The sequence below is a fragment of the Dromiciops gliroides genome, chromosome 5, assembly GCF_019393635.1.
Source record: "Dromiciops gliroides isolate mDroGli1 chromosome 5, mDroGli1.pri, whole genome shotgun sequence".
NCBI lineage: Eukaryota > Metazoa > Chordata > Mammalia > Microbiotheria > Microbiotheriidae > Dromiciops > Dromiciops gliroides.
Genome location: NC_057865.1, coordinates 22,474,821 through 22,493,031, shown reverse-complemented (window position 1 = coordinate 22,493,031; position 18,211 = coordinate 22,474,821). Strand labels below are relative to the sequence as shown.

Below are 18,211 nucleotides of genomic sequence, written 5' to 3'. Positions count from 1 at the left end.
ATAGACTTATAGAATGGATAGACAGATATAGATGATGGATGAACAGAGCTATGAATGGATAGAGATGATAGAGATGGATGGATGGATAGACAGGTAAATAGAGATGATGGACAGAGATGGATAGAGAGATGATATTTATGGATAGGTGGGCAGACAGATGGATGGATTGATAGAGATGGATAGATGAAGACTGACCAGAGACAGATGATAAATAGGTATGGATGGATGGATAGACACATAGAGATGATAGAGATGGATGATGGATGGACAGATAGATAGATAAATGAGAAACATCTAGGGGGTCCTGAGGGAAGCACTGGGTCTAGGGTCAGCATGACCTAAGTTCAAATCTAGGCTCAGATACTTGCTGGTTGGATGACCCTTGATAAGTTACTTAACCTCTGCCTGCCTGTTTCCTCATCTGTACAAAAAAGAATTATTAAATTATTAATTCATTTATTTATTTTGCAGGGCAATGAGGGTTAAATGACTTGCCCAGTGTCACACATCTAGTTAGTGTCAAGTGTCTGAGGCTGGATTTTAACTCAGGTCCTTCTGAATCCAGGGCTGGTGCTTTATCCACTCCACCACCTAGCTGCCCCTTATAAATAAGAATAATAATAGCACCTACCTCCCAGGTTATTGTGAAGATAAAATGAGATTACTTTTTGGTAAAGTATTTTGCAAACCTCAAAGTGCTGTATAAATGCTATCTACTATTATCGTTGGGTTTTTGTTGTTGTTGTTGTTGTTGTTTTTTGGTGAGGCAATTGGGGTTAAGTGACTTGCCCAGGGTCACACAGCTAGTAAGTGTTAAGTGTCTGAGGCCAGATTTGAACTCAGGTTTTCCTGAATCCAGGGCCAGAGCTCTATCCACTGCGCCACCTAGCTGCCCCCTACTATTATTGTTAAAGATGGATAGATACAATATTTATCGTTCAGTCATATCTGACTCTTTCTGACCCCAGTTGGGGTTTTCTTGGCAGAGATTCTTTAGTGGTTTGCCATTTCCTTCTCCAGATCATTTTTCAAATGAGCAAATTGAGGCAAACAGGGTGAAGTGACTTGCCCAGGGTCACACAGCTAGTGAGTGTCTGAGGCTGGATTTAAATTTAGGAAGATGAGTCTTCCTGGCCAAGCCCAGCACAGGGCTATGCATTATGGTGCCACCCAGTTGCCCCTAAACTTTAAATACTGTCTCTTTATCCCAGAGGTCACTACAGATAAGGTATTAAGACAGGAAAGTTCCTATCCACTTTGTCTGAACTGTGAGACCTCGCTGACTGAATCCCCCCTCCTCCCAAAACTCCTACCTTGGGAAGCTCATTATTGGGATAATCTCAACATCCTGGGATTAAAAAAAAAAAGAACTGATGGCATTCCACTCCCCTCTGCCCCTGTGACTGGAAGATAGGGCCATGCTCCTCAGAACATCTCATTGCTCACTTGGAACTACTTAGGGACTTCTCAGACTGCTCCACCATGCCCCATGCCCAGATCACACACTTTCTCCTCCTCCCCCTTCTTCCCCTTTTCATCTTTCTTTTGTGATTGTAAGATCCTTGAGGGCAGGGACCATTTTTTTGGCTGTTTTTTGTATTTGTACTCCAGCACTTAGCACAGCAGTTGGCACATAGTAAGTGCTAAACAAATGTTTATTAATTGATTTTCTTTGAGCATAGAATCCATAAAGCAATAAACTCCATAATAAAGCATTTACTCCTTGGCCATGCCTGTCCAACTTCTCAGTGATTCCTGCGGTCCATTTCCAGGCAATAAATACACCAGGGGCTGCTTCACACCTGAATTCTGGGAAGTTCACAGTTCAGTTTGTTTCGCCTCAGTGGCTACTCCTCCCATGGCTGGACAGAAGAGAGATAATCCAGCACAGTTTGAAACTGGTATTCACCAAGCTCACCCAGTGGGAGCACCTGAGGTTTCAGGAGCTCTGAATTTGGGATCTGATCCAATATGTTCTGTTATGAGGAGGGATTAATGGCAAAGAAAGGTATATATTTTGAAATGTCTGGCATCAAAATAAAAGACAATATAAACCTTTAAAAATGAATAAATATGGCCAGCCAGGTGGCGCAGTGGATAAAGCACCGGCCCTGGATTCAGGAGGACCTGAGTTCAAATTCTGCCTCAGACACTTGACACTTACTATCTATGTGACCCTGGGCAAGTCACTTAACCCTCATTGCCCCCCCCAAAAACCCCAACAACAACAAAAAATGAATTAAAAAAAAACAATTCCCCAAGATTTTGGAGATGAGCTGATTGTATGGGACAATTGCCTCAGTTTACCCAAATAATCCAAGGAGACCACCAAGTCAAGCAGAAACAGATTGATTTCATTCTCATGAGAATAGGTGACCTCATGCAAGGGATGAGGAGCGAGCCAATGAGTTCATGAATTGGATTTTTATAGAAATTTGAGGGGGCAGTCTCAGGGTGGTCTCACAAGCTAACCTCCTGAGACTTGAAGGAAGCCAGGAAAGCTAGGAGGTAGTGACTGAGAGGAGATTAGGAGGGAGGAGAATTCCAGGCTTGGGACAGCCAGGGAAAAGGCTTAGTCAGGAAATGGAGCATTGGGTGAGACAGAAGGCAAAAGGGCTAGGCTCACTGGATTCACTCAGAATGCTGAGTGACCACCAACCAACCAACCAACCAACCAACCAACCAACCAACCAACCAATGAGTGCTTCTAACAGGGAACTAGGCAAGGGGAAATGAAGCTGGACTTTTGGTTTGTTTGTTTGTTTTGTTTTTGTTGTTGTTGTTGTTGTTTTTGTGGGGGGTTTTGCAGGGCAATGAGGGTTAAGTGACTTGCCCAGGGTCACACAGCTAGTTAAGTATCAAGTGTCTGAGGCCGGATTTGAACTCAGGTCCTCCTGAGTCTAGGACTGGTGCTTTATCTACTACGCCACCTAGCTGCCCCCATGAAGCTGGACTTTCAATGAGAAGAATGGGTCCAAGTGCCACAATTTTCTAATACTGAACACAAGCAAACCACTTCACACCCTCTAGTCAATTCTCCAAGGCAGGTACTGATCTGCCCTGATGGAGGGAGATAGTGCCCTGTACCAGTGAGCTCACCAGACCAAAAGAAACCCAAGAGCTAACTACCTACCTCACAGGGGACTATAGCGAAATCCCTTTCCCTGAGGGGTATATCTAAATAAGCTGTTGGGGCAACATGGGAAGACTTGTATGAACCAATGCAGACTGAAGTGAGAAGAACCACAACAATGAAAATGGAAAGAATGAAAAAGGAACTTGGTGTTTCATGATTAATAATAAGTTAACATTTTTATAGCGTTTTAAGGTTTCTAAAGTCCTCTATAAATATTCCTTCAAGTCTTACAATAACCCTGGGAGGCAGGTGTTTTTATGATTGACATTTAACATATATGGAAACTGAGGCAGACAGGGTTTAAGTAACTTGCCCAGGGTCACCCAGTGTTAAGGAATGTTAAGGAATCCCCTGAACTCGTCTTTTTGAGTTTCCATATTTTCCAGAAGTTCTGGACCCAGAGTATGCAAGAGGACCTGAATGTGTCAAGGACAAAGCCCCTCCCCTGAGTTGACATTGTTTTAGTATCTAAGGCTGGATTTGAATTCAGGTCTTCCACACCCCAGGGCTCTATCTGGCTGCCTCTATTATTAATGACTAAGCTAATTATTAATAAATTCAGCCTTAAAGAAGGGTTGGGAAAGTTGAAAAATGTACCTCCCTCCCTTCTTTTCAAAGGTGGGAGACTGTGGGCATGGAATGTTGAATTTACTGTCTGATTTGTTAATGGGTGACTTGTTTTTTGTTTTCATTGACATCTTCTGTTTCTTACATCACCATAGTTATCCCGTGTTTAGTATATTTTAGAGAAGAAAAAAAAATCAGCCCAACTGACCCATACATTGAAAAAGTCCAAACTATGGGCCACTACCTCCAGGAAGGGGTAGCGTGGAGGTGCCCAACACTCGGTTTTGCTGACCTGCCTCTCTAAGAGCTGAGGGCTAGAAAAGGGAGAAGGGGGAAGGCAGAGGTTTCAGGTACAGTAAGAACAACATTAGCTTTGGAGAAAGGGGGTCCAGCTCCATAGCCTGGCTATCGCTGCTTAGATACGTGACCCTTCCTTCCCTCCCTGGGTCTCAGTTTCCTCCTCTGTCAAATGGTAGCGTATAGAGTTAGCTAGACGTCACTTGTAGACACGGCATCAGACTCGGAGTTGGGAAGACCTGAGTTCAAGTGATTATCTCAGACGCTGTGGGACCCTGGGCTTTAGCACCTAACCTCTGCCTGCCTCAGTTTCCTCCTCTGTCAAATGGGGATAGAAAGAGCACCGACCTCCCAAGACTGGTGTGAGGATAAAATGAGCTAATCCATTCAAAGCGCTTTGCAGTCTTCGGAGTGCCTAGAAGCGCTAATTTGTATCATTATTGCTCCTCATTATTAATTTTTGTCTAGTCGTTGATGAGGAGGATGATGTCACTAGAGTCTCTTCCGGTCACGACCCTAGGGATTCTTCCCCCTCCCCTCCCCTCCCTGCACAAATCTGCCGCTGCGCCCCAGCAAGCTTCCCCGGGCGCTCCAGCTGCCCCGAAGTCCCCAGGGGGCCGGCTCGAGCAACCTACGGGCGTCCGGCAGCCACGAACTACAAGTCCCAGAGTGCTCCGGGGCGCCGAGGGGGCGGAGCGCGTCCGTGCGGGCCGGAGTTCCGTCAGCCAGTCCAGCGGTCCATGGAGGGGCGGGGCGGCGCGGCCATTGGGCGAGCTGGGCCTAGCGGGCGGGGCGACCGTGTTGGGGCGGCCCTTGGGAACGGGAGGCTGGCGGGCTGGGGCTGGGCCCGGCGGCTGCTGCTGCTGCGGCCGGTCGGTGCGGTCGGTGCTGCCGGGGCTGTCGCTGCTGCCGCCGCCGCCGCCGTCTCCTCCTGGTCCTCGGCCATGGCAGCCGCGCCCCTGAGAGTGTGCATCGTGGGCTCTGGCAACTGGTGAGCGCGGGCCGGGGGCTGGGACCGGGAGGGAGAGAGAGCAGCTGCGCGGCCCCCGCCCGCCCCATGCGCTGCGCCCCCGCGGGACCGGCCGGGCCTGGGGCGCTGAGCCCGCGGACTCCGGGCCCCGCCCTGGTCTCCACATCTAGGGTTAGGGAGCGTTAATTACCTTCCCTCCTCCACCTCCCCATCCTCCGCGTTTTGCCGGGGAGGGGGGGAAGGCCCGGGCTCCGCGGCCCCTGCTTGGAGGGCTAGGGCCAACATTTCTCCCCGCCTTCCTTGGGCCCCCTCGGTGGCCAGGGCCGGATTCCCCCTGCCCCGCCCGGGGCCCCTCTGGGGTTACGCCTGCACTCCCTCCTCGGTGCTCCAGGGGCCAGGGCCGGCCTTGCTGCACCCCACAGAGCCCTTGAACTTGAGCGCAGCCTTGGGGGCCCCGGCAACCTCGGACGGCAGCGCACAGCCCAGGCCGCCTCCCCAATTCCCGGAGCCTGTGGGGACCTCCTGCGCCCCACGCCCTTCTGCGGGAGAGCTGGAGACGTGCGTGGGCCCCGCGGCCGCTGACGTCCCCTCCCCGGGAGGGGAGCAGCCCCCCTTATTTTAGGAGGGGGCAGCACCCGGGAGTGGGGGGACAAGTTCGGCGTTGGAGCCGAACAGCTTCCAGAAGCCGCTCTTTTCCCTGGCCCGGCCTGTGCGGTCCCGGGGAGCGCCCGAAGGTGAAGGCAGCCCCTGGAGGACCCGGAATATGGCTGGGAAATCGAAGGGACTTTTTTGGGCCCCGACCGTTGGGGTCGGGGTGGGGTGCTGTTGTTTTTGGCCCGCCACATGGCCGAAATTTCGGGGTATTTTTCACCCAGCTGCGTACCTGCCTTCCCCAGCTGCTGTCAACCCCGGAGGAGAGGGGGGTTCTGGGCAGGCTGGGAGGGGCAACGCCGGCTTGGGAGCAGGCTCTGTCCCTTCTCCCTTCTCCCTGGCCACCCTTGGCCTACCTCCCCTCCCAGGTCTCGAGCCTGGAGGCATGACTTTTTGTGGCAAAGGGCAGAGGAGTTGGGGGAGAGAGAGCAGCTTCCTTATGCCTGGAGAGCTCACTTCTCCTTTTTCAAACGCCATTCCCTTTTCCGAACTGAGACCCTGGCTGCTGGCTGGAGGGTATGGCCTTGCCCAGGATGCTGCTCCCTCCATTCCCCAGCACTCCAGGTCATCTCCTGCTTCCTCACCTTTGCCCAGGATGGGCCTCATACCTGGAATGCCCTCCCTTCCACCCCCAGCAGTAGAAAGCCTCAGCTTTGCTTCAAGCTTTGCCAAATTCCCTTCCTTTCTTGTTCCCCAAGTTGGGAACTTGCTCTGCTCGTTGAAATTACTTTGTATCTTAGTATGATGAATTGATCAGTGTCCTTGGGCCTCTCCTGCCTAGAATGTAAGTTCCGCAAGTTTGGAAATAGGTCTGTGTTGGCCTGGCATCCCCAACCTAGCACAGTCTGGGTTCAAGTACAAACTTGTTGGGGCAAGTCACTCAACCCACCTTTGGGCCTTAGTTTCCTCACCTGTAAAGTGCCCTCCTTGACCTGGGAGGTCCCTTCAGAGCTGAGCCTAGGAGTCTGGGACTTGTGATCAGAAATGATCAGCTCCCCAAACTCCTCCCGCATGGTTCTGCTTGGGCAGCAGGTGCTGCTGTGGCAGGCCTGGCCTGGGAGCCCTCCTGTCCTGCCACAAATCAGGAAGTTATCGTTTCCATTGTTATTGTCCCCATGTGGCCCTGGCACCAAAGGCAGAGTATTATTTACCGAAAGCCTTGCTGGGTAACAGACCAAGAGACTGCCTGCCTTGGAGGCAGGAAGACAGGTTCAGGTCAGTTTTCCAGCCCTGCCCCCCCACCTCCTTCCTCCAGCCATCTCTCTTTCCCCAGGACTTTTCCCACACACATAAAAACCACAACTAGCCCTTTAGGGTTTTTGTTTGTTTGTTTTTTAGTGAGGCATTTGGGGTTAAGTGACTTGCCCAGGGCCACACAGCTAGTAAGTGTTAAGTGTCTGAGGCCAGATTTGAACTCTGGTACTCCTGACTCCAGGGCCAGTGCTCTATCCGCTGCACTGCCTAGCTGCCCCCAGCCCTTGAGTTTTGCAAAGCATTTTGTCATTGGAACCACACTGGAGCCCCTTGAGGTAGATTGTTCCGGATTTACAGATGAGGAAAGAGACTCACCAGTTTCCATGGCTTGTCTAGGACCCCGCAGCCAGGAGGTGCCTGGCTTGGTGGTGAAAGCCAGGTCTTTCCACCTCTCTGATTAATACCAGATCCACTCTGCTCTGCTGTCTGCAGGAAAGTAAAGGATACAGTGAAGGGCATCTATCTCTGCCTTTGCCAGTGGCTAGCTGTTGCCAGTGGTTACAGAGAGGAAATGAGTGAGAATTCTGAGCCCCTTCCCAACACATTGTGTGGATGCCCCCAATCACAGGCCCCAACTTACTTTATCATGACTTTGGGATCCAGCGCTTAGCATGGGGCCTGCCATATTTGTCTGGGGTGGGTGCTTTGTAAATGTCGATTGATTGATCTTTGATCTTTGAATATGTATAGACCCCTGAGGAGAATGGCTGCCCGAGTTCTTGTGGTGAGAATAAGCTATCAGACCCAGTCCTTTCCACACCCTTGTTTGGGGCACCATCTTATCCTCTTCAAATAGATAGTACAGGGCACACTTCCCAGCTTCCCTAGGGCAGCAGGGCTTGTTAATCCAGAGTCTCTTGCTTAAAAAAATGTTGATAGTTCTATTTCCCTTTAACCATTTTATTTTACAAAAGCATCATTCTGAGAAGGGAGTCCGGAGGCTTCCCTAGACTTCCCCGGGCGGGGAGGTCCAGGATACCCCCCTTTGGTAAAGGACTGTATATCCTACGAGTTAGGAGCATTTGAAGGTTTGGAAAGAACCTTAGGATTCAGCCCCACCTGAGCATTGCTTTACCCTTGGCCCTAGAGATTGTTGTCCTTGGGCCCAGCTGATGTTTTATGCAATCCTGAGAGACCAGGAAGAAGTTTGACTTTGGGGAGAACTGACCTTCACTTGGCACAGGTCTGTGCCTTGTGGGGTTTTTAGGTTCTTTGTATTTCTCCCCACCCTCCAAGCCCTTTTGTTTCCGTGCCTGGGATCAGCGTGATTATTCTCACAGAGACCAAAGAGCAGTTGGAACTGTTGGATGGATTCCCCTGTGGTCAGGAGCTGTCATTCAGGGCCCACCTGTTTGCCATTCCCAGCCAGGTAGAATGACCAGGAAGCAGATGGCAGTGTAGATAGCTGGCTTTTGCATAAAGCACTTGATGGGTCTTAACTCATCAAATGCTCACAGGGAGATAGGTGCCATTATCGTCCTCACTTTACTGCAGAGGAAACTTGAGGGAGACAGGGCTCAGGTCACTTGGGAGGGGCACGCAGCTAGCCACTGTCCAAGGCCAGATTTGAATCTGTCTTCCTGACTCTAGACCCAGCACTTTGATTTTACAGATGAGTAAACTGAGACCCAGAAAAGGGAAGGGCCTTTTTAACTCAAGTTTTCCCAGCTATCAAGTTGTAGAACTTGGACTCAAGGGGTTAGTTGGCACAGGAGGACCTGAGTTTGGATCAAACTTCTGCAGAAGCTCTCTGCCTCAGTGTCTTAATCTGTATGATGACGGGGCTGTAGTTAGTGGTCCTGGAGAAGACACACGAAATGAGAAGAGAAGCTTGAGTTCATAGTGCCTTCCCTGCTCCTCCATGAGAGAAGCTGGGCCAAGATATCTCTAGTCTCGGGCTGTGCTCAGCAGCCCCTCACAGCCTCAGCCCTCCATCATTCTCCTTTCCTTGTCCCCTTCCCCCTTCTCCCCCAAAGTGCCCTCAGGATTACCCTGCTTTGATGGCAGAGAAAGGAAGGACATTAATTGATTTCCCTCCTTCCAGGTGGGATCTGATTTTGCCAGGATCATGGCTGGTTTCTGAAGCTCTGGGTTTTGTTAGCACAAGTGGGGAGCTGGTCTCCTAGCTCCCACTTGTGAAAGGCAGTGAGGTGGGGGGCAGGGAAGAGATTCCGAATTAAATCCCAGTTTGGCTGATGACTGATTATGTTCCTGGGTCGCTAAAATGAGAGGGTGATGCAGGCCTGTAATCCCAATTACCTTGGAGGCTGTGGCTAGCAGGTAGATTCTGAATTTGGGAATTCTGAGCTGTATAGTGGGATCGGCTGTTTGGGTTTCCATATTAAATCTGGTATCAATATTGTGAGACCCCTGGTGGGACAGTGGTGGTGGGAATGGGAGTATTCACCTGTGTGGTCTGTAAGGCACATGGTTTTGTCTTCGGCAAAACACTCAACCTCTCTGGGCCTTAGTTTCTTCCAATTGTTAAATGGGTTTAAACTTGCTCTGCCTACCTACTTCCTGGTTGTAAGATCTATTGCCATCCTCCCCCGCCCCCTCCCCCTCCTCTCCCTCCTCTCCCTCTCAGCACATCCTTGGACTCTTCCCCTGGCTCTGAGAGGTGAGCTCTTGTCTTAATCTTGCCAGGGACCGACATTATCTTACTCTGTTTTGTTGTTTGTCCGTCCTTGGTTCTCAAAGAGATATTAGGTGATGTCACCTGGATTTAAGGGAGGGAGGGCTGTGCAAGGTCTCCAACCTCACTCCCAGAGCCATCTGGGTCCAGTGGCAAGATGTACATCCGGAGGTCTGGAGATGGCCCTGGATGTTTGAGGCAGTTGGGGTTAAGTAACTAACTTGCCCAGGGTCACACAGCTAGTACTCATAAGTGTCTGAGGTGAGATTAAAAATCAGGTCCTCCCAACTTTAGTGCCAGTGCTCTATCCACTGCACCACCTAGCACCCCCTTTCCTGCCAGCTTCCCGTCAGACTGTCTGAATGGACATCCGAATGGAAGCTCTTTGAGGGCAGAGGCTTTTTTGCTGTTTGCTTGTATTCGTCCCCCCCAGTGCCTAACACATGGTAGGTGCTTGCTAAAGGCTCTGCCTAATGATAATAGCTAGGGCTTTAGTGGCTAGCACTAGTTAGCTGGATTAGCAGCAGCATTTATATAGTGTTTTAATGTTTATAAAATGCTTTACAAAGAGCCCCAGCAGAGGCATGCTGTTATTATCCTCCTTTGACAGATGAGGTGGTTAAGTGACTTGCTCAGGATCACACAGCTAATAAATGTCTGAGGTGAGATTTCATCTCCAAGTCTTCCTGACTCCAAGACCAGCAATCTAGCTCATGCACCCCTTGACTTTAAAGTTTGCAATATGCTACATGGTTTGATCTTTTTACCTCTACCTTGATTGGGTTGTTGTGAGATAAATACTATACATAAAATTTATTAAAATTTAAAAAATAAGATAAAATTTAAAGTGCTCATCAGTGTCTGGCACATACTTGGCACCTAATAAATGCTTGCTTCCTTCCCTCTGAGGATCAAATTATATAGATGCTAGCTGTTCTTTATTGTGAACAAGAGTTCTTAACGAGTGCTCTAAAAGTGAGTTGTTTTTATTTACCCGTAGTAGTTGTCATAGTAGCAACCAGTAGAGGGTGTCATTTGAGTTGATTTTCTAGGAGTGGGAATGAATTGTTAATCATTGAACCACACTCTTTCAAGCTCTCCTAGGTCTGAGAGCCAGCCAGGGAAGGGTCCAGTGATAGACCTAGACCAAAGCCACGCGTGCCTTCCTCATTAGCAAGAGTGTTCACAACTGAGTGGACTCAGCAAAGTGATCAAAGGGAGACCTGGGTTCAAATCCTGCCCTTGAACACACTCAATGGCTTTGTAACCATGGGTGATTCAGTTAACTTCCCAAGCCTCAGTTAACGGGTCAAATTTAAGGACCTTTCCAAGTGTTGACATACTCTATTTCTTCTGTATAATTATATTTCAACAAGCTTAATTGCCTTACTCAGTTTCTCACCTGGCTCTGACACTAGCTATGTCCCTCCAATTCAACAACCTTTAAAAAAACGATTTATTGTGACATATTGTTTGGACTGCCCAGCATATACCCAAACAAATGCCCCAGCTAAAACAGAGAGACTGCATTCATCACTAGCCCCCCCCCCCCAAATACTGGAAAGAAAAGTTAAAGCAGTTAACTGGAAGGAGAGATGCTCCTTCAGCTGGGGCAAGAGTAACAATGACCCTTGTAATTGACAAGAGCTTGTTTGTCTCTGGGCAAGTGAAAGTAATTGACAGGAAAGGAACATTGACTATTGTAATTAACCAGGGTTTGGGTGTTTCTGGATAATTGACATGAAAGGCACATTAACCATTGAAACTGACCAGAACTTGGTTGTTTCTATGATTATTTTTTTAAACATTATCCAATTCAACAAAGCCTTCTATAGTGAGCAGTTTCTTTTACAATTTTTTTTTCACTAAACAAAAATCTATGTTTTCTTTCCATTACACCCCCATGGGGGGGGGAAGGGAAGCAAAACCCTTGTAAGAAATATGCATTTTTTTGTTTTTTTAGTGAGGCAATTGGGGTTAAGTGACTTGCCCAGGGTCACACAGCTAGTAAGTGTTAAGTGTCTGAGGCCAGATTTGAACTCAGGTACTCCTGACTCCAGGACTGGTGTTCTATCCACTGCGCCATCTAGCTGCCCCTGAGAAATATGCATAGTTAAACCAAACAAAATGCTGTGTCAACCTTGTTCTGAAAATATATGCCTCAGTCTAGTGCAGAGATTCTTCGCCTTTTTTTTGTGTCCTGGACCTCTTTGTCAGTCTTTCAGAATAATATTTTTAATCACATATGATGGGACTAAAAAGGAAACCAATTATTTTGCAGTAGTTATCCAAATATTAAACAAAATCTTAAAGTTCCCAATTAACCCCAGGTTAAGAACTCCTGAGTAAGCTGGTGGCACTAGCTCTGTGACCCTGAGCACAAGTCACTTAACTGCTATTTGTCTCAGTTTCCTCAACTGTAAAATGGGAATAATAGCACCTGCCTCCTAGGGTTGTTGTGAGGATCAAATGAGATAATTATTATTTTTTTTGCAGGGCAGCAAGGGCTAAGTGACTTGTCCAGGGTCACACAGCCAGTAAGTGTCAAGTATATGAGGCCGAATTTGAACTCAGGTCCTCCTGAATCCAGGGCCGGTGCTTTATCCAGTGTGCCACGTAGCTGCCCTGAGATAATGATTTAAAACAAAAAACATAGCACAGTGCCTACCTAGCTCATAGTAGAAATACTTATTCCCTTCCCTGATATAGTGCCTACCTAGCCCTGTGCTGAGCCTCAGTTTCTTCATCTGTAAAATGGGAATCGTGATATCTTTCTACCTACAGCTGGAGCCTGGTTAGGATTAACTGAGAGTGGATGTGAAATCACTGTGAAAGGCAGGTAGGAGTTAAGCTCTTTGTTGTTTTTTCTGGTTTCCTAGGCCTGAGCAGATTAGGAGCTGGGGTGCTCACTGGAAACAAGCCCATTGCTGGCAGTGAACAGTGAGGGAGTAGGAACCAAATAGAGAAAAGCAAAGAAAAACAGCTTGAAAGCCTAGGGCAAGGGGACGGGCAGCCCCACCCACCCCTTCATGGCTCTCTATGTGGCATAAGGTGTTTCCTCCAGGCAGGCATATAACATTTATGAAGCTCTTGCTGTGTACCTGGCATCATGCCGAGGCCTCTTTTATAAACATCACCTCATTGGATCCCGAAATAGCCCAGAGGGGTAGATTTCTCACATAGCTGACTTCTAAGCCTGCCTCGCCCACAACTCCACAACTCGATGTACTCAGGCTTGGGGCAAGTGGTTGTTGTGGGCCTCACTTTGCTCAGCTGAAAAATATGAACTGGAAGCCATGTGGGGTCTTGCAGAAGGGGGCCTTTGGCTGAGGCAGAGCCTAGGGAGGCAAGGAGAGGGGGCATTCCCAGCAGGGGGCTGGCCAGGCCTTGCAGGATGGCAGACAGGACATGGGGGGGGGCAGTGGGCCAAGGGGACAGAGGACAGCACTTGTGCTGAAAGGGAACCTAATTAGTGCATCGGTGGGCTGAGCAGTGGATACTCTCTCTGGTAATAGATATTAATGGCCATATTAGTGAGCATGCTCACTGCCCTTTAAAAATAGATATTATTAATAACAATAATAATCTGATTATATTCACAGTTAGCAATGATCACAGTATGAGAGCTGTCATTTGATCCTCTTCTGGGCCTTACCAACAGTCCTGGGCACTGTAGGCAGGAAGTGCCAGGGGAGGTCAGATGGGGGTGTTGGTTCCCTGTCCCAGTAAAGCGTCCCCTTCCCTCCTCTCCCCCTCTCTCCCTCCCTTATTCTCTCCCCATCTTCTGCCGATGCATGACACCCCAGTTTGGGATTGGGCCCTGGTACCTTACTGGGTTTAAGGCACTGCTGCTTTTCAGGACCGCTAATTCCTGAGGATGCAGCGTGACAGAAACAGAGGTCAGGACCCTGGACAGCTCAGAAGCTCTAGGATCTGGGGGGATCTGCTCCAGGGCTTCTTCTGCTTCTTTAGGTTCTAGCCCCCTTTGTTGTCCTCTGGTGAAGCCCTTGGTACCTTTTCTCAGGCTGATGGAGGAAATGCTCATTTTTAGCTTGAGGGTCATTAACATAAAGGCCTGTTCCCAGGCTCCCCTAGGGGATCTGCACTGACAGCTGGGGTAATTGTAGGGCTGTGGGGCTCCCACCTAGTGGTCACCCAGGAGGGAAGGCCAGAGATGGAAGCACCAGCTTCGTGACACCGCACAGAGGCTGAAAGCAGAATGATGCCTGAACCCTTTTACCTGAACCAGGCTTATCCGGAGGAGGGCTGGACGGGCCTCCTCCACCTGGGTAGCCCTGACCTGGAGGGCAGAGGGCCTGGGTTCAAATCCTAACCCCTGCTGCTTAACATGCCTGGGCCTCAGTTGTCCACATCTATAAAAGGGGGGGCCTTGACTCAGAAGAAGATTTCTTTTTCCATCCAGATGTGCTCCCGCAGCCTCTGGTCTGAGAAGCACCAAGGAAAATGAAATTCTGTTACCCCAGAATCTCTATCTAACAGACAGACTGGTCCTGGCGTGACCCAGATGTTATTCAGTACAACAAGGCCTAGTAGAGCGAGAGTCCAGACGGTCATGTGAAAGGCACAGGGGCCTTCAAGGCCTCGTGGTTCAGCCTCACTCACTCCCCTCGAGGTCCCCTGTTCTGTGGGTGCTTTTTTTAGACTGAGCTCTGACACCTCGTGGCTTCCAGCCATTGGTCCCTGTTCTGTCCTGTGGAGGCACACAAGATATAGGAAGCTCTTAAATCAATGCTTGTGGAGGGCAATCGGTCCACAAACATTAAGCGCTTACTGTATGCCAGGCTGAATATTGGAGGATGGTTCTTCTTCAGGATAAGCCTCCCCACATCCTTTTCTCAAGGGCATTGTCATATATTCCAGACCCCTCTGGGGATGCAGCCTGGTCTGAGGGCTGGAGCTGGCCTGCCTGGCCTTGGCCTCAGACCCAGATTCCTAGAGGGGCAAAGCAGTGGCGTGTCAGCATGGGTTGTCATCGCCATTTCCTCTCGGATGCCTCCAATGGGCTCAAGGTGACCCTGGCCTCTCCAGGCTCTGCCAGGGGAGGTTGTGACAGGCTGGAAAAGTTGGATTAGGGCCTGATTGCCTGGTCCTTGTGCCTCTTCTCTGAGATCTAGACAGAAGGACCGGATGCTGCCCAGGGGGCAGCCCAGCACCTTGGGGGGCATGTGCGCCTCATAGACATCGAGGGAAGGAAGGCAGGCAGGCTATCAGGACAAAAGGAATACTAATCCCCCCAACTGAAAACTGGAGGCCACCTGATCTGCCTCCTCCCTGAAAAGGTAAGTGACTTGGCCAAAGTCCTGTTCAAGCTGGGATCTGAACCCAGGCCCTCTGACTTGGCTCTCCCAAATTCTGTTCTACAGTCCGAGGTGGTAATGCAGAAAACGTCTTTGTTAATAAAATATAGACCAAAGAAACGATGAGCAGGAGGAGTTCAGAGAAACCTGGAGGGTCTTGCATGGGCTGATGATGAGTGAGATGAGCAGAACCAGAAGAACATTGTACACAGTAACATCAACATTGAGTGTTGATCTACTGTGATGGACTAGATTCTTCTCACCAATGCAATGGCACAGAAGAGTTCCAGGGAACTCGTGATGGAAGAGGATCTCCAAATCCAGGGGAAAAAAAAGAACTGTGGAGTATAGATGCTGAATGAACCATACTATTTCTTTTTTTTTTTGATGCTGTTGTTTTTTTTCTATTTTGAGGTTTTCCATCATTGCTCTGATTTTTTTTTCTCTTATAACATGACTAATGCAGAAATAGGATTAATGTTATTATATGTGTGTGTGTATATATATATATAACCTATATCAGATTACCTGCTGTCTAGGGGAGGGGGGAGGGAGGGGAGGGAGGGAGAAAAATCTGAAATTGGAAAGCTTGTATAAACAAAGGTTGAGAACTATCTTTACATGTAATGGAAAAAATAAAATACTTTATTAATTAAAAAAAAAAGTTCTAGCAAAAATATAAAAAAATAAAATATAGACCAGCTCTCCCTTTCTAGGGGCGAGGTAATCTGAGTAGGGAAAAGGTTAACCCTGCTCACCCAAGAAGTTAGCAGCAGGGCTTGCAAAGCTTAGAGCACCAGATAGAGAGAGCAATTATTAAGCACTTACTGTGTGCCAGATACTGGCTGGAGACATACCTGGAATGAAGGAATTCTCTGGTTCTCTGGAAGTGGGGTTGGGGTCAGAGATAGAGAGGCCCACATTCTCCATCTACGTGTCTCTCTCTCTGTCTGCCTGTCTGCCTGCCAGGACATCTTTGTGTGCCTCACCATTGGTCTGAAGCCGTTATGTGGGGGGCAGGAGGGCTCTGGGTGTGGGACAGGCCAGCCCTGGCCACATGTGGTGTTTTGGACTAGGCTATGAATTGGTAACTAAGCTCTCCCTCTTCAGAGCCTTGTCCAGAGCAGGGATGTCCTCTCCTTCACACTGATGGCTCCCCGGCCTTCCTCCCACACGAGCTGCGTTGTTCCTCCTCCCCATGAATTCCATCCTGTAGCCAGCACTCAGCTCCGTGCAATGAAACGCAAATGCATTGGAGCCTGAGCACTGCCTCAGTTTCCTCTTCTGTAAAATAGGAGTTTGGGCCAGGTGGTCTCTAAGGCCCCTTCTGCTTTGTCCAAGGATCCGAGGAGCTTCCCTTTCATCCTTGTCTCTCTGTCTCTCCCTCATGCGCCATGTCCGGTCACAAACACTTGCTGTGTCCCGCCCTTTCCTGGTCTCCCCTCGGGATCACTGGCCAGCTAAAGTGCCACCTCCTCCTTGAGCATCAGCGGTACTCCCTGAACCTGGGGGCTGGCGCCCAGCGCTGTGCATAAACATGCCTAATCTCATTAAGGGCTTGGAAGGTGTTGCTGAAAGACGCTGATGATCCCCTTGTCCTGCGCTCTGCTCACACCCCATCTGGCACCCGAGCTGTCATTCTGAGCACGTCCAGAAGGAAGTGACCCGGGGCCTCAGATCGTGCTGGGGGAGGGGAGGAGCAGGAGCAGGAGCAGGAGCAGGAGCAGGAGCAGGAGCAGGAGCAGGAGCAGGAGCAGGAGCAGGAGCAGGAGCAGGAGCGGGCGGGGGAGCTGGGGCCGGTGAGCCCGGAGAGGACAGGACTTGGCAGAGAGAGATGAGGGAAGGATGCCTATGTTGAACTATCTGGAGGGCTGTCTCATGGGGGAGATCAGAGAGCTCTTCTGCCTGAGTCCAGAGAGATTGCAGAGAGACAGAGACCGAGGGCAGAGTTTTTGATTGAAACCTGAAAGGGGCTGCCTTTGGTCAGGGTGGCTCCTCCTCCTCGCTGGAGGATCACTGGTGGGGACCTTGTTGAATGGATTCTTGTTCACCCCCACTGGTGGCCTTGGAGCCCCCTGACAGCTGTGGGATCCTGGGAAGGAAGGAACATTCTGAGTGTTTTGTGGGAAAGAACGGACTGGGTGGTCCGGGGTGGGTGGGTCCACAGACCCCCCCCCCAAGTTTGAGAACTGTCTGTCTCCCAAGGGTGGCCCACAAGGAACAAGCTATCTCCTTTCTTAGCCACTTGGGTAAGAGATTGAGTCCTCGGATCACTGCCCAAGGTACCAGTGGGAGACTTTGCTTGGATTCCCCTCGGCCAGGGCACCTCCTGACCTCCCTGTGGGCGTGGACAGCTTCTCTCAGGGCCAGCTGAGGGTCCTGTATCATCATGTCAGGACTGGGGCCTCTTAGTATGCTTCTGTTGAAGAGGAAAGATTTATTAAGCTGATAGGCCCTGGTTTTCTCAGAGTGAAATAAGATCTAGTCCCTGCCTTCAGGGAACTTACTCTCTCTTAGGGGACAGGAGACACTATATTTGGATGGATGGACAGACGGATACTAGATAGATGTAGATTTGTGTATGTATATATAAATGGATATATACCTGTGTGTGTATATATGCATATTTATACACACATAATACATACATATGTAAAAACATAATGTATTACAGGTTTGTGCAAAGGAGAAGTTTAAAGACAACCCCCAGGGGCAGCTAGGTGGCGCAGTGGATACAGCACGGCCCTAGAGTCAGGAGGACCTGAGTTCAAATCCAGCCTCAGACACTTAACACTTACTAGCTGTGTGACCCTGGGCAAGTCACAACCCCAGTTGCCTCACTTTAATAAATAAATAAATAAATGAAAAAATAAAGACAACCCCTGGCTAGCTTGCTGAAGGAGCACTCACTCCTAAGAAAGGCTTCTTAGAAGAGATGACTGTGGCACCTTAGGCCCAGAAGGAATAAGGATGTTTCAGCGGCGAGGACACAGGGGTGCAGGCTGGGGATCACAGGGCTGTGTGCCTGGTTACCAGGCATGGTTCTCCTTTAGGCCAAGATGAAGACATGTTAAACTGCCCAGAGCGGCTGAGTTTGCCCGCCTGGGCCTATACAGACTTCCTCCTCCATGTCTCCTAAGTAAGGGGAGATCCCTTCACTGACCAAATCCACCTTTGCCTCCTCAGCCCCTTGGGTCCTGCTGGATGGGAAAGGCCATGTGGCCTGGCAGGGGTCAAACTCAGATGGAGAGGAGGGCTCCCAAAGTGTGCTTGAGGATCTTTGCAGACCACATGTTGACTTAGAAAACCACATGGTTGTAAGTTTGGGTTTTTTTATTAGTACATCAACACATTAAAATCAGACAGGAAGTACATTTTCATCT

General features: G+C 49.4%; 1 protein-coding gene across 1 annotated transcript in view; it reads left to right on the top strand.

The window, feature by feature from the left end:
• The first annotated feature begins 4,833 nt into the window (after nt 1–4,833).
• Nucleotides 4,834–18,211, top strand: part of GPD1L (glycerol-3-phosphate dehydrogenase 1 like) — a 40,519-nt gene continuing 27,141 nt past the window's right edge. The window contains exon 1 of the mRNA XM_043967167.1: nt 4,834–4,991. Within this exon, the coding sequence (XP_043823102.1) occupies nt 4,945–4,991 (47 nt within the window). The 5' untranslated portion in view covers nt 4,834–4,944. The remainder of the gene's footprint in view (nt 4,992–18,211) is intronic.